The 14,980-nt window shown below is 46.2% G+C and overlaps 1 protein-coding gene across 1 annotated transcript in view; it reads right to left on the minus strand.

Moving 5' to 3' along the window:
- Positions 1 to 3,068: 3,068 nt before the first annotated feature.
- Positions 3,069 to 14,980, minus strand: part of LOC147718842 (protocadherin-20-like) — a 151,469-nt gene continuing 139,557 nt past the window's right edge. Inside the window, exon 3 of the mRNA XM_086966789.1 lies at positions 3,069 to 6,206. Coding sequence (XP_086822915.1) covers positions 3,621 to 6,206 — 2,586 coding nt within the window. The 3' untranslated portion in view covers positions 3,069 to 3,620. The remainder of the gene's footprint in view (positions 6,207 to 14,980) is intronic.

The following is a 14,980-nucleotide window of genomic DNA, read 5'->3' on the forward strand; positions in this document are numbered from 1 at the left end:
TTACTTATACTAAGAAAAGGGGTTGGACATACTCTTGGGACCCACCTACAGGAGCGTCTGAGATGAGGGGTGGTTACACCCATTTCCTCTGTCCAGTTTCGCACCAGAGCAGGAGCTGGTAGCCCCTGCAACCGGTTTGAACTGGAATATGGACAGGGATACCAAATATGCCCCCAGTGCAGACTTTCAAAGCACTCTCAGAGTGCACTCACACAGCCCCAATACACAAAAGCCTGTCTGAGAGGTGGTTACAACTCCCTGTGACAGGAAACCTATTGTCCAGGCCTCCCATGCCAGATTTTCGTCCAGCAGCAGGAGGCCGGACTTATCTCTGTGGCTGCAGCATCCATTTTGTGATGCCAGGGCTCTTTTAGACTATTGCCGGTTAGACCAGTGTGTGTGTGTGTACATGTCGCTCCCTTTAGAAGGGTGGAATTCTACTCAAGCTGCCATGACTGGCAGGGGGTAAGATTCAAAGGTGTTTGACACCAAACACAACATGTTCCCATGCAGCCATTCCAAATTTAGCATTTACCTCAAGGTTGTAATGCACTTAAGAGTACATGGTCTGGCTGCTTCACAGAACAGCCTCAGAGAATACAACAAGATCACGGACATACACAGCAGTTTCAACAACCAACCAACGCACACCACGACCGACCAGCCACCCCCCCCCACCACCACCCTCCACGCCTGGACCCCGATCAGCACCGAAGACACCATCCGCACGATGAACTCCATCCACTCCGGATCACCGACCGACCCCTGCCCTCACCACGTCTTCAACAAAGCCGACGCTGTCATCGCACCCCACCTGCGAGACATCATCAACACCTCCTTCGACACCGCCATCTTCCCTGAAAGCTGGAAACACGCCGAGCTCAGCGCTCTTCTCAAGAAACCAACAGCGGACCCCACCGACCTCAAGAACTACCGCCCCATCTCGCTTCTCCCGTTTCCAGCCAAAGTCATCGAGAAGACCGTCAACAAGCAGATGGCCGCCTTCCTCGAGACGAACGGATCCCTCGACCCCTCACAGTCCGGATTCCGAGCCAAACACAGCACCGAGACCGCCCTCATCGCCGCCACCGATGACATCCGAGCCCTGATGGACAATGGAGAAACAGCGGCCCTCATCCTCCTAGACCTCTCTGCGGCATTCGACACGGTCTGCCACCGCACTCTAGTACGGCGCCTCAGCAACATCGGAATCCAGGACAAGGCGCTGGAATGGATCATCTCCTTCCTCGACGGAAGAACACAGAGAGTCCGCCTACCACCGTACAAGTCAGAGGCCTCCGAAGTCATCTGCGGCGTCCCCCAAGGATCATCCCTGAGCCCCACCCTCTTCAACGTCTACATGAGCCCCCTCGCGGCCATCGTACGCAAACACCACCTCAGCATAATCTCCTACGCCGACGACACCCAGCTGATCCTCTCCCTGACCAACGACCCCGCCGCCGCCAGAGCCAACCTGCACGAAGGGATGAAAGAGGTAGCCGAGTGGATGACGACCAGCCGCCTGAAACTGAACTCGGACAAGACGGAGGTCCTCATCCTGGGCTCCTCACCCTCCGCCTGGGACGACTCCTGGTGGCCTCCCGCCCTGGGCACCGCACCCAAACCGACAGACCATGCACGAAACCTGGGCTTCATCCTGGACTCCTCCCTCGCCATGACCAGGCAAGTCAACAGCGTCTCCTCGGCGTGCTTCAACATCCTACGCATGCTACGGAAGATCTTCTGGTGGATCCCCACAGAGACCAGGAAGACCGTCACCCAGGCCCTCGTCACCAGCCGACTGGACTACGGCAACGCCCTCTACGCCGGGACCACCGTCAAGCTCCAGAAGAGACTCCAGCAGATCCAAAACGCCTCAGCCAGACTCATCCTCGACATCCCACGATCCAGCCACATCTCCGGACATCTGAGAGACCTTCACTGGCTCCCCGTCAACAAGAGAATCACCTTCCGCCTCCTCACCCACGCACACAAAGCCCTACACGACCAAGGCCCGAGCTACCTCAACAGCCGAGTCAACTTCTACGCTCCCAAACGCCACCTCCGATCAGCCAACCACGCCCTCGCCGCCGTCCCCCGCATCCGAAGAGCGACTACAGGAGGAAGGTCCTTCTCCTACCTGGCCGCCAAGACCTGGAACTCCCTCCCGTCCGACCTGCGCCTGACCCAAGACCACCTCTCCTTCAGGAAGAAGCTGAAGACCTGGCTGTTCGAGCAGTAGCGGCACCCCCCCCCCCCCCCCAGCGCCTTGAGACCCTACGGGTATGTAGCGCGCTTAATAAATGTCACTGATTGATTGATTGAGAATAGGCTCTGAAAGCTGCAGAGGGGTCCTGCTCATGCATGGGCACCCTCTCACACACAACTAAGCACTCTGCCTTCAGGATTGATATGGCTTGTCATTGGAGTGACTGATAGGTTGATATGTGTCTGTGATTAAAGGTAAATATAGGTAACCTATATCTGAATAAGGGGTGCGTGCACCACCTTACCCAGGCTGCAGTAGCAGGCCTGTGGTGTCATTTTGGAAGGTTTCCCAGGGGTGGCATAATACATGCTTCAGCCCCTGGTAGTCCTCTGGGGTACCTATGCCCTTAGTACCTAGTGTACCATACATCAGGGACTCACAAGGGTAGGCCAGCAACCAAACTGAACTGTACCTATAGTACATGAAATCAATTTAAAGAGGATGCAGCTTGGCTGGGGTCCTGGATAGCAGGGCCCCAGTCAGACTAAAGTAAAAAAAACAGTGAAACACCAGCAAAAAGTGGTGGTAACAATAGTAAGCAGATCCTACTCTCCTACATGTATGTCATAAAAAAACCTGCAGAAGACGAACAGAATTTCAGCCCTCAGGAATGAGAGGAAATTACATAACTGCCCTCTTCATTTGAATTTTAATTATCGAAATTGTGAGATGCTGAATCCCGCCTGCCTGTATTCAAACTGTGATACGTAGATGTCTGGTGCATGAGAATTAATCTACTGAGAAATCTTTTTCAAAATGTTATATTTTATTTTGGTGGATTAAATGCACAGTACTGTTTTCCGTTTAAAGCTATTAGCTTTAATTTCACGACAACTCTTCCTTTTCCTCACTACATTCTCACTTCCTGCTGCTTTTCATTATTTTAATGTATACTTAGGATGTCTAAAAGTCCCAGAAACTCCTTGAACTTCTGATACTGCCAAACACTTTTCTTTGTCATTCATGATTTGGACGACATGTTAGGGATATTAGGGATATATCTAATTAGGGATATAAAGTGATTAAATACAGTAGACTTTATTTGACACACTCATATGTCTAACAGTCTGCATCTTTAAATTGCACCTGGTTTACTGCACAAGATACTATTTTTACCTGTTGAATAAAATAGTGTCAGTGAAAGATTATGTGGGATTTCAAAATGCCCAATATGGGATGCATGTTTATATCGTCTGTAGGTCTATCGGACAAGTAACAACTTTCCTTATGCTTATTTATTAGTAACCATATTTTTGTGCATATCATTCATAGAAGATAAATACATCAGTCCTTTATCAGGATTGTTCAATCTCAAAACGGATTATATGTTTAAGAACCTCACAAGTAAGTGTCATTGCACATCATTCCAGTCCTTTGACGGGTATTCGCGGTTTATTCTGAGAGGAAGTTCTACATCCATTTTCTGAGTATTACTCTGCGAATTCCCTTTTCTTGCATGAAAGAACATGAAGACCCCACAGATGCAAAACAGGGCAGAAACTGTCGTAACCACAATGGCAGCCGGTACTGTGATAGGCAGGGAGAGAAGGGACGCAGGTGGTGTATGTGGGCACGGGCTCAACAAAAATGGCTGCCCTTTGTCGCTGGCGTCAGTTTGAGCCATGATCAGAGACTCGAAATAGCTCCTGTTGCTTATGCTGGAATTGAGGATAATGTTGATCTGGACGATGGAATGAAGTGGCTTAGGGTGCCCGTGGTCACTTGCTTTAACAAACATATGGTAAAGGCCACAATGAATGCTCTGGGATTCTTTCTCTAGTATAATATTGCCTGTGGCTGCTTCGACTCCAAATAGATCTGACATAGGCACGCCTGCGCTCAGCACACTATAGGACACAGCCCCGTTCAGACCATCATCATAATCAATAGCATGGACTTTAGCAATAGCTGACCCTCTGGAAGCGTTTGGAAGCACCAGCACGTAAGAAAAGTTCGACTCTGGAAATACAATTTTTGGGAAATTGTCATTCATATCTAAAATGAAAACAGTCACTTTTGCTGTTGACGATTGAGGAGGATAACCCCGATCACTCGCCTTAACCCAAAATATATAAAGCTGCTCCTCCTCGTAGTCTACGGAGGCGTTTTGATTCAAGATAACACGCGTGCCATTCATCCTAAACATCGTTGTGGCATTCAAAATAGCAATCAGAATTTCACCATTCTGACCCGCGTCGGCATCAGTAACGTTAATGACGCCAACTTCTCCCGAGCCAGGAAAGTTTTCTGGAATGAAAAAAGTTATATCTGTCGGAAATTGAGGTGCATTATCATTTTCATCTAAGACATTAATAACTACTGTGCATGTGCTGCTCCTCGGAGGAACCCCTCGGTCCCCGGCTACCACTAAAAATGTATAACGTGCGTCTCTTTCCCTGTCAAGGTCAGCGCGCGCGGTGAGGATCCCGGAGGAGCTATCAAGCGCAAACACAGATGGAGCGCGCTCTCCAAGGTGATAGCTGATTCCTCCGCTCTGCCCGCAGTCTGCATCCGCGGCAGAAACTTTAATGACAAATGCTCCGGGCTCATTATTTTCCCGGATGGATGTTTCGAACAAGCTCTGTGTGAACCGGGGGTCGTTGTCATTAACATCTTCAATATTGACTCGCAGGGTGATTTCGTGAAGTAGATTTCGAACAAACCCATCCTTCGCAATTATGGTCACGTTGTAGTACTTCTCTCGTTCGTAGTCGAGGTGTTTCGCTACCGCCACCCCATACATATTCTGTGATTTGTCATACGGCTTTAGGTAAAAAGGGGTCTCTTCAGCAATGTAGCAAGGTTCAGTTACAGTGTGGTCTGGGTCTATAACTTCTAATATTGCAAAGACGGCATTAATAGGGTAATCTTCTCTTAAATAAACCGCGTCATCCTTTTGTTCAGCTATAAATCTGAGCTCCAGTTTTGGTGACCTGGTTACTACTTCGTAAACGTTTATTGTGATGAAAACCACTGCCGGGGCACAACCGGGCCCGGTGGCTAAAACGGTAAGTTTGTGTTGCAGAGTTACGTCATCATTTATTAGGGAAGACAATGTGATAATTCCTGTGTTGCTGCTCAAGTGGAAAAGTTTTTTCGATGTTTCCAAAACTCTGTTGCTGTAAGTGTAGTGTATTTCAGCGTTTTCTCCATAATCTTCATCTGTTGCTAACACCTGGACTACAATGCTGTTCGAAGAGGCGTTTTTAGGAAGGTTCACAACCATTTCCTGGGATGCGAATGCAGGGCAATGCTCGTTCACGTCATCGACATACACTGTCAACGCAGCGCTTCCAGACAAAGGGGGCATCCCGCCATCTGTAGCTACTAGAGTCATTTGATAGCTACTTTGCAACTCGCGATCCACAGAGTTCTCTAGAACAACAAAGAGCGTTGCGCTCCCTTGATCCAAACTGAACATACCGCCACTGTTTTCCAAATGGTAGTGTAGGGCGCCATTTTCTTGGACATCCGGATCGGTGGCAGTATGATCAACAACAAACCTCGTGCCCACCACAGTGTCTTCTGGCACATGAATAATGATGTCTTTCTCCGGGAAATAAGGTGCATTATCATTGACATCCAAAATCAATATTCTCATCTTGACAATTTCTGAGTAGGTGTCTGACGAGATGATTGCATCCACCTGCACTGTGCACACATCTAAGGTTTCGTGTGGACACAGTGCTTCCCTGTTGAGGCGTCCCATTGTTGTGTAGAGATCACCATTGTCTAGGTCGAGGCGGAAATAATCCTCTCCATTCAGAAGTGTGTAGGATGGTGTAGCTCCATGTGAGTGCCCTACATTTATTTGGGTTCCTGTGTTGCCAACAAGCACACTTCGCTGCCGCTCTTCCTCAACAGAGAAATTAACTTCTATAACTGGCTCGGAAAAGCCGATCGAGGAAAGTATGGTAAACAGGAACACAGGAGTATTCTGAAAAACAAAACAGTATTTATTCAACATTAGATTAATACGCAAAATAAGTTCAATCATGTGCATTAAATGTGAAGTATTATAACACTTAGACAGGCGTTCAAAACCACTTTATGAATGTTAAAAAAAGTTTGTTGGTGTTGCAGCTAAAAAAACTGTCAGAACCCTCGCTTGACACATAAACGAATATGAGACGTTTTGAGTAACCTATGAACAAACGTGCCCTAACCACACTTTTAAGAAACATGAGAAATAAATGTAAGAGAACTTAGTTACTGCATTGTAAAAACATGCAGATAATTGTAGACTAGAAGAAATTATATTAATTTAAATACCATAGGTTGATATTTTCATTAACCAGCTTTAGCACATTATTTCAACGTGTATTAAAAAGTTAGTGATGTACTCGTGTTAGGAATTTCTAAATTATCATCATTAAAATATTAATGTGTGTAAACGATTAATGAAATCTAACATAAGCTAAATCAGTTTTCCTGTGATATTGAAGGGTTTCATTCTGAAGTTCATCATTTGCCTACGTGTAATTGTGAACAATATGAGAAAAGAAAACGAATGCTGCATTGCCATATGTAGTGCAAATGTCCTGAAACCGTCAGACAATAATCTTCCTATATGTATTAATTTAAAACATTTGAAATTATATTAGTATTTTATGATTTGAAATAACTTTATATGTTAGTATTTTGAAACTGCAGTAATTTTTCAAAGTTACATGTGATCTTTGCAATCCAACAAATAACATATTTGTAGTGCTTATAAGTTGAAAAGATTTGTGGAAAATTGATTTTCCCTATGAAATGCATATTTCTATTACTTTTTTTTGTGCACATTTTCAATTACCTTTATTATAGGCCTGCATTTTCCTATTCTGCTTTGTTTTACACTTGAGAGATATTTTCCTAAACTTTCAATGTGATGAAAACTGTTTCTTACTAGAAGAGTTCTAACTTACTTACAAGGATGTTTGCAACAAAAGTTGATACTTTGGGAACATCTGCTATGGGAACATCTGCTATGGGAAATTGTCCTCTTGAACTCACTCTTGTGTTTGTTGCTAAAGGATCCTTATTTGGAACTTTGCGGATACCGAATGATCTTTCAACTTACGTGATCAGTACCACCTCTTTCTATAATGTGTCTTCCTTTATGCTGCATGACAGTCATCCTATGCGATCTGACCAATGGACGGAGTGGTTTGCCACAATGAGGTGACCGAAAAGGTGTCACTCTGAGAGATTACCTGGGGCTGGTTGGTAGCTTGTTTGTTCGGTCCCGCTGCTCTCCTTCACGTGGCCGGGCTTGGCTCCGCCCCCTTGCTTTCATCGACCGGCCGGGTTTGGCTCTGCCTGTCTGCACGCTGTTGTTGCTGTTGACGCCTACAAGACCCAGGATCCTCAGGGGCAGGACGCACAATTTCCACGCGCCAGAAGGCGCATAAAGACACGCCTGGCGCTGGGTCCCCCGGTGTTTGCTGGACGCTGTGAGATTACCTGAGGCTGGTTGGTAGCTTGTTTGTTCGGTCCCGCTGCTCCCCTTCACGAGGCTGGGCTTGGCTCCACCCCCTTGCTTTCATCGACCGGCCGGGCTTGGCTCCGCCGGTCTGCACTCTGTTGTTGCTGTTGACGCCTACAAGCCCCAGGATCCTCAGGGGCAGGACGCACAATTTCCACACTCCAGGAGGCGCATAAAGACACGCCTGGTGCTGGGTACCCCAGTGTTTGATGGACGCTGCTAGATTCCCTGGGGCTGGTTGGTAGCTAGTTTGTTCGGTCCCGCTGCTCCCCTTCACGCGGCCGGGTTTGGCTCCGCCCCCTTGTTTTCATCGACCGGCCAGGCTTGGCTCCGCCGGTCTGTACGCTGTTGTTGCTGTTGCCGCCTACAAGCCCCAGGATCCTCAGGGGCAGGACCCACAATTTCCACGCGCCAGGAGGCGCATAAAGACACGCCTTGTCCCTCGCCCGTGTGGACGCACGCGGGACGCGTCTAGAGAAGCCCTGACAAGGGCGGGACTGTTTGTGGCCGTCTGGGGCCGGAGGAGGACGGGACGGAACAGGACCCCCTTCCTTTTATCTATGATGCTGGATATTCACCTATAATGCAAGACTCTACGATATTATTCTCAGCTTGGGGACATGGGACTATTGACTGGAACCTTTGTTTCACTTCTCAGCTCGAGGCTGGGTCATATTCCCAAATGTAATACCAGTCTTGTGCGTTACTCCTGCTCACATTAACGTGTGATCTATTCTATATGTGTTTTTAAGTAGCTTATTCTCATATTCTAATACCTACACCCTAGGTCCAGCAATGGCGTTACATCTAAGAAATGGTAGGAAGATTGTACAGGGCTGGTTGGGGGTTCCGTGTCAGGAACGCTCGACCAGTTTATTTCAAGAGCAGCCGTAGTCCTTGAGCACGAAATTGCACTTACAGAAAAAAGGCTGTCTCTAGAGCTGTTGGCGAAGAGATCCTCTTTGGGAAAAATTATGGCAGCCCAAAGACGATGCAGTTAGACAGTGAACTCAGTCCGGGCCCTAGCACAGAGAGGGTAGGGGACAATATTTTTAACAACAGTTCTTCTTTAGATTCCACCACAGATAGTATTTCCATTTTAGGGAATAGATCTTCTGCACCAAATCCCACTGTTATGCTCATTCCGCCACAAGTAGTTGCACCATCAGCATCACCAATAGGAAAGTGAAACTCATCCCAGTTGACTGTTGGTAAAAGAAAGCGTTGGGGAATGTGTTTCAAAAGGGGAGATGTGCCAAAGTTTAAAAAAATACCACCCAGTCACATCCTATTCCTCCGTAGCATACCATCCAACACCCACAAACGACTCTAGTTGTAGCACCCACAAGTCAACACTCTCCCAATCTGTAGAAGTCGAACTCCCTATAGGAACACTGGAAACCCTGGAACAATTATTGAAATCATTATTGCTTCCATTACTCGAGAGAGTTAAACAACTTAGTGAGAACGTTGGGAAGTTAAAAAGAATTGTCCTAGCAAACACTGCTATCTTGGAAAAAGCCGTAGAGTCCCCCACTGGTCCCAGCGCCCCTCCACCCCCAGGGGTGGTTGCACCTCCTAAGAACACAACGACTGGTACACCCATTCCCACTCTATCTAGTCAACTTGTTCAACATCACCACACAGCTACCCCAAAGGCAGAGAAATCTCTTCTGTCACTGTTCCCACTAGGGAGGCAGCTGTACCTCCTGCCAGAGAAGGCAGGAGGAAGTCGGTTACCACAGTTTGTAGTAGCGAGCACAACAGAGAGAATAAGCCCCCTGGGAAAGAGGGATTATCATCAAAACTCCGATGTATTAACCTACCCCCAGAGTCAGCACCCTATACAGTAATTATGACAGGAGTCCCAGAGATTAAACAAGATTGGCTAGAGTCCCATAGTGATCTCAAGAATAAGGTCATCTTTTGGTTAAATGAAAACAGGTCTCTCCCACATTTCATAAGCGCAGAAATTTTGCTCTGTAGAAGGGTTTAATTGGTTGAGTACCAGACCAAAGGATTTGGAGGGCGTTTGCATAATTATAAACTTCAGGGATCCCAGAGTGGTTAGGCACATCTGTTACCACCCTAGTAACCTGGGTGTTAGAGGAATTCTTATTCTTGATTGGCGCTATTTTTACCCCAAATCCTTCTGTGGTGAGCATTATGTTCAGAGTGAGGGTTGGGAAACGATTCCCGGACGCCCTTTTTGTCCATCCAGACAGGTGTCCCACTTCCCTCTGTTTAACTGATTTGAGCCATTGAGTAATCTAGAGGGGGTGGACTGACTGGCCCATAGCCATGATTGGATTTGCCCTAATAGGCTTAGGGGGGAAGGTTGTGCTGTCGTGGAGGAGAACTTAATCAGTAGCAGCTCAAAGGAGGGGCAATAGTGTGTAGGGAAAGAGTGTCCTAACATTGCCCCGCCACTACACTCCGTGTTGCAATTAAGACTGGGACTTAAATCCAGCCCTATTCCCTCAGTGAGCGCACAAACCCACTTTGCTCTTTGTCTTTGAAACCTGTTATAGCTTTACTGGTCGGGGAGGACTCCTTGGAAATGGGAGAGTGTACATCCAAGGAACCCAGCTCTTGCGAGCATGGTAACATCGACGATTCAAATAGTCAACACGCTACGTCACTGTCCCAAGAGCTTGTTGACAGGGACACCCAATTGCTCACTGTGGTTTCATGGAACATAGCAGGGTTAAGGAGTAAAATCCCCATAGCCGAGTGGTCTGCCTGGGTGGAGAACTACGACATACTAGCCTTCCAGGAGACGTGGGCAGTGGATCCCGTGTACCTACTTGGTTATCTTAACTTCCACAAAGCAGCAGTTAGAGGGGCAAAGGGCAAAGGGCAGACCCTCAGGTGGCCTTAGCGTATGGGTGAGGCAAAGTATTAACTGCAGACCCACCAAACTAGTCATTGACAGTTTGGATCTCTTAGTTATACTGTTGCACTTTTAGGACTGTCCTGATATCCTTATTGTCAACATATATAATAGAGGCCAACCCGGAGAGCGTGGCACTGATACCTTCCTAAAACTGGATGGGTTCTTGGATTCAGTTAGCCCCGATATTAATGTAATATTAGTAGGGGACCTAAACTGCTCTTTTGAGCCTCTGAGTGTAGACGGGGAAATTCTGCAGACAGAAGCGGATGCCCAATGGAACATCCCCATTCTTGATCTTATACCTATCAAGAAATAGACCGAATCGGCCCTACAGTGGATGGACCTCTGTTTAGAGCGTGGTTACAGGGTGGCTAAACGGACTGTCTCTGACAAAACTGGCAGGAACACATTTGATAACGGCCTACGTAAAAGCCGAATAGACTACGCCCTCCTAAAAGTGGAATATTGGTCAACTCTAAGGGATATGAATTTTGGACCGCCCGGAAAGTGACCAACACCCGCTTGTAGTTAGCCTCCAGCTAAACAGTGTCCCCAGATGTGAAGCTCATACAGAATTAGTCACTTCAGATGCCCTATTTACTTACAACTTACATAGGGTGCACTGGGCAAGGGTCGCTGTTGACCCTGGGGCATTAGCGGAGATTAGTACGTAAGTCACACGGGCCCTGCAAGTTTTGCGCTCTCTTCCAACCCAGGAAGATATTATCAGAGAGATCACAAAACTCCATGAAGAATTATTTTCTGGCCTTAAAACACACTTTTCCAAACCCACTAACCCAAATAACAAAATCGGCCAACCAAAGCGCAAACATTGGTATAACAAACTGTGCCGGGATTCCCATGGTAAACTGGCCTCTGCAATTAAATCCAAGAACAATGTCGATATTAGACTAGCTAGGCTTAACTACCATAAGCCTAAAAATCGAGCTTAACAAGAATGGGATCATGAACACTGGCAGGACCTTCTTGCTGCCAGCAAACAAAAAAAACCTGACCAAGTTCTGGCATATTGTTAAATGGGGCAATTCCTCCAACTCTCAGGTTCCCATAAACTATGTCCCGGCCTAGACTTGGGTTGAGCATTTTGAGTCCCTTTTTGTGGCCCTCAATTGGGAATTGTAAGCTCTCCTTTAGATTCCTGCCCTACGATTAACACGCACAACCTCGTATTTGACTGCAGAGAAGTTGAGGAAGCCTTGAGTAAGGTCCCTAGTGGAAATGCTCCAGGTATTGACTGTATCCCGGCGGACCTCTCCAAACACGATCTAACAAACTGGGTGCCCTACATCGCATTCTTGGCCAATGCCATTGCCAAGGGGGCTGCTATCCCTGACACATGGAGAGGAGCCGAGATACTGCCAATATATAAGAAGGGTGATCGTTCCAGCCCAGGGAATTATCGCCCAATCAGTTTAATCGACTGTATTAAGAAAACTGTGGCCAGGATGGTCCTGGCACGAATACAGAGTTGGATAGATTTGGAGGATATTCTATCACCCCTACAGGCCTGGTTTAGATCTTGTATCAGCACCATCGAGCAGGTCCTCAGGTTCCAGCTGATAGATTGGAAAACAGTCATCTTAGGTGGTGTCACTCTGTTTGCCGCCTTCGTTGACCTTAGGTCAGCATTTGACCTAGTTCCCAGGGCCAAACTGTGGGGGGTCCTAGAAAGCCTGGGAATGCCTCAGTTCCTTCTAAACATCATAGTTAGGTTCCACGAGGCAAACTACGCCCAAGTCCGTTTGGGTAAACAAGGGCAGGTGACTAACAGATTTGCAGTGTCACGGGGTGTAAGGCAAGGATGCGTCTTAGCACCAACCCTTTTTTTGTTATTCATAAACAGGGTTGTGCAGTATTTTTCTACCTTCTCGACAGACGCTCCTTCTTTGGGTGGCACACAGTATCCATTACTAATGTTTGCGGATGACGCCATCTTACTATCGCAGACGAGGAGGGGCCTGCAAGCTGCCCTCGATAGGTTTGATGTTTTCTGCCAAGACCACGACCTTCGGGTTAATGTCACCAAAACCAAGTTTATGGTCCTTAGTAAGGGGAGACCCATGGTAGGCCATGTCACGCTGAACAACACCAAGCTTTTTCGAGTGACAGAACCCCACAAGTAGGAAGATACGCTACTTGAGAGCAGACTGCAGGCGATCTTGCGTCCCTGGCGCTAGCTTCGTCGGGAAAGAGAAGCTACCTTGACATAACGCCGGCCCATGCACGAATCTTTGAAGACTTACGGAAATCTGTTTTTAAATTTACAAAATCTCAACTAGCCAAGCACTGAGAGACGGAATATATATTAAAGTCCTCACGGGCGGCAGCAGTGGGTTGCGTGTCTACCAACTTCCTACTTTGTGATAACATATTGGAAGGACCGAAACTGGCCTTTGATAATCCAACCATACGAGATGTTCCTTATATCGTGGGAATGTAAAAAGATTTTATCCTGATGAAGGTGTTGGCTTGGAATTTAATTTGCCATAACCGAAACGCGTCGATGCCCTTGTGTATTGGGATACACTAAATCATTGGACTGTACAACGTTTCCAATTTGATAGATATAATTACAAAATTGGAATATGATTTACTGACATTGTATTACAGTATCCCTTTATATATATTTTAACCATTGTGTTGTTTTTGTTTCCACTTTTTGACTATTATCTGCATATATTGTATTAGGATATATTGTTTATCCTCTTTTTTAATGTAATAATTTTTTAGCATAATAAATTGTGTACTTTTTTATGATTTCTGACTATTTTCGCATCATCCTTAGTGTTGCTCAAATTTGAATGAATGTATGGATTAGTATGGTGATAAATGTAAATGTGTTTAACTGCTTATAATTGGTCCAAAGGGGGCTTTATTTTGTGATAGATTGTCTTTTGGAACCCTACCCCTTTGGCGTTTTGGGTCCCTTTCTTTAATTAGAAACACCAAGCTTGAACAGACAAATGAAATTACCTACCTTGGTATAGTTTTAGAGAGCAAGATGAGTTGGAAGACCCAAATTGATACCCTATCTCTCAAGCTTCCCAGCTGTCAGGGTGCTTGGTTAACCCCTTCTGTGCTGCGCGGATTTTCGCCCGGTGCTGAACGTTCCATTGGGTCTATGGAACCATGACGGAACGGTTCCGTCATAAGCACAGGCCACCTTATGCTCATGACGGAACCGTTCTGTCATGAGCATGGAAGGGGTTAAAGAACAGAGAATGTCTCAGACTAAAAGGATTGGCCCCACGTTGAAGATTTATAACTCCAGGATAGTTTCAGCAATCCTGTACGGTGCGGACCTATGGGGTTTTGGGGACCTATCCTCTCTGGTCAAAATTCAAAATACATTTTAAGCACTCTCACAGGTCTTCCCTGTTCTAGTCCCATTGATCCACTATTAATGGATTTAGACTGTCACTCTATTGATGCCATTGCATGATTCAAACCAGTGGCTCTATGGAGGAGGATCTGGATCACCTCTGAACTAGCCCTTTATGCTAAGGCAATACCCAACGTTAGATCTATTTTGGGTTCGGGCAATATACCATGGTTTAAGCAAGTCAGGTTGCTCCTGGAGTCTATGGGCCTGGGTAATCTGTGGTCTAATCCCGCCAATAATCCCTTCCCCTCCAAAAAATTATACAAAAGCCTATACTGGTCCTTGATAGGCCAGAATCGCTTTAAAGTATTATCAGCTACCTCGCTTACTGGTATGTTCTTTGAGATTAAAAGTGACCCTTCATTAGAAGAGTACTGGGACATTATTACCAGGTCCAGCGACAGGAAACTCTATCACCAGCTAAGGGTAGGTTCCCTACCCATTCGAACTTTTACCAAAAATTGGAAGGGTCAGGTAACCGAATCCTGTCGTTGGTGTACTGACCGTAAGGAATCCACTGGACATGTATTCTTTGAATGTCCGGCTTATGAAGCCCCGCGTGTTAAATGGCTAAAACCCATTTGTAGAAATTTGGGCACAAGGGTGGGGTCAGTAGCTTTAAGGATCCTGAGGTACGATACGAGCGAACCAATAGTAATTGCTGTGGCAAAATTCCTAGGTTGGGTGTGGATCATTCGGGCTAGGTCGTAGTTGTGTAGTGATTCCATACAGTCTTCTTTCTATTGTAACTACTGTATTTTTACTATGTTTTTAGCGCATTAATCTCATATTTTAAAGTTAGTGCTTTTTTTAATGTTCATGAATATGTATTTTATCCTATTTTAATGAATTATTCTACTGCTTTCCTTATGGATGTATTGTTTAAATGTACAAAGTCTTTTATGATGAAATCATCAAAATAAAGACAATTAAATTGAATAG

This window comes from Lissotriton vulgaris, chromosome 4_1 (assembly GCF_964263255.1).
Source record: "Lissotriton vulgaris chromosome 4_1, aLisVul1.2, whole genome shotgun sequence".
NCBI lineage: Eukaryota > Metazoa > Chordata > Amphibia > Caudata > Salamandridae > Lissotriton > Lissotriton vulgaris.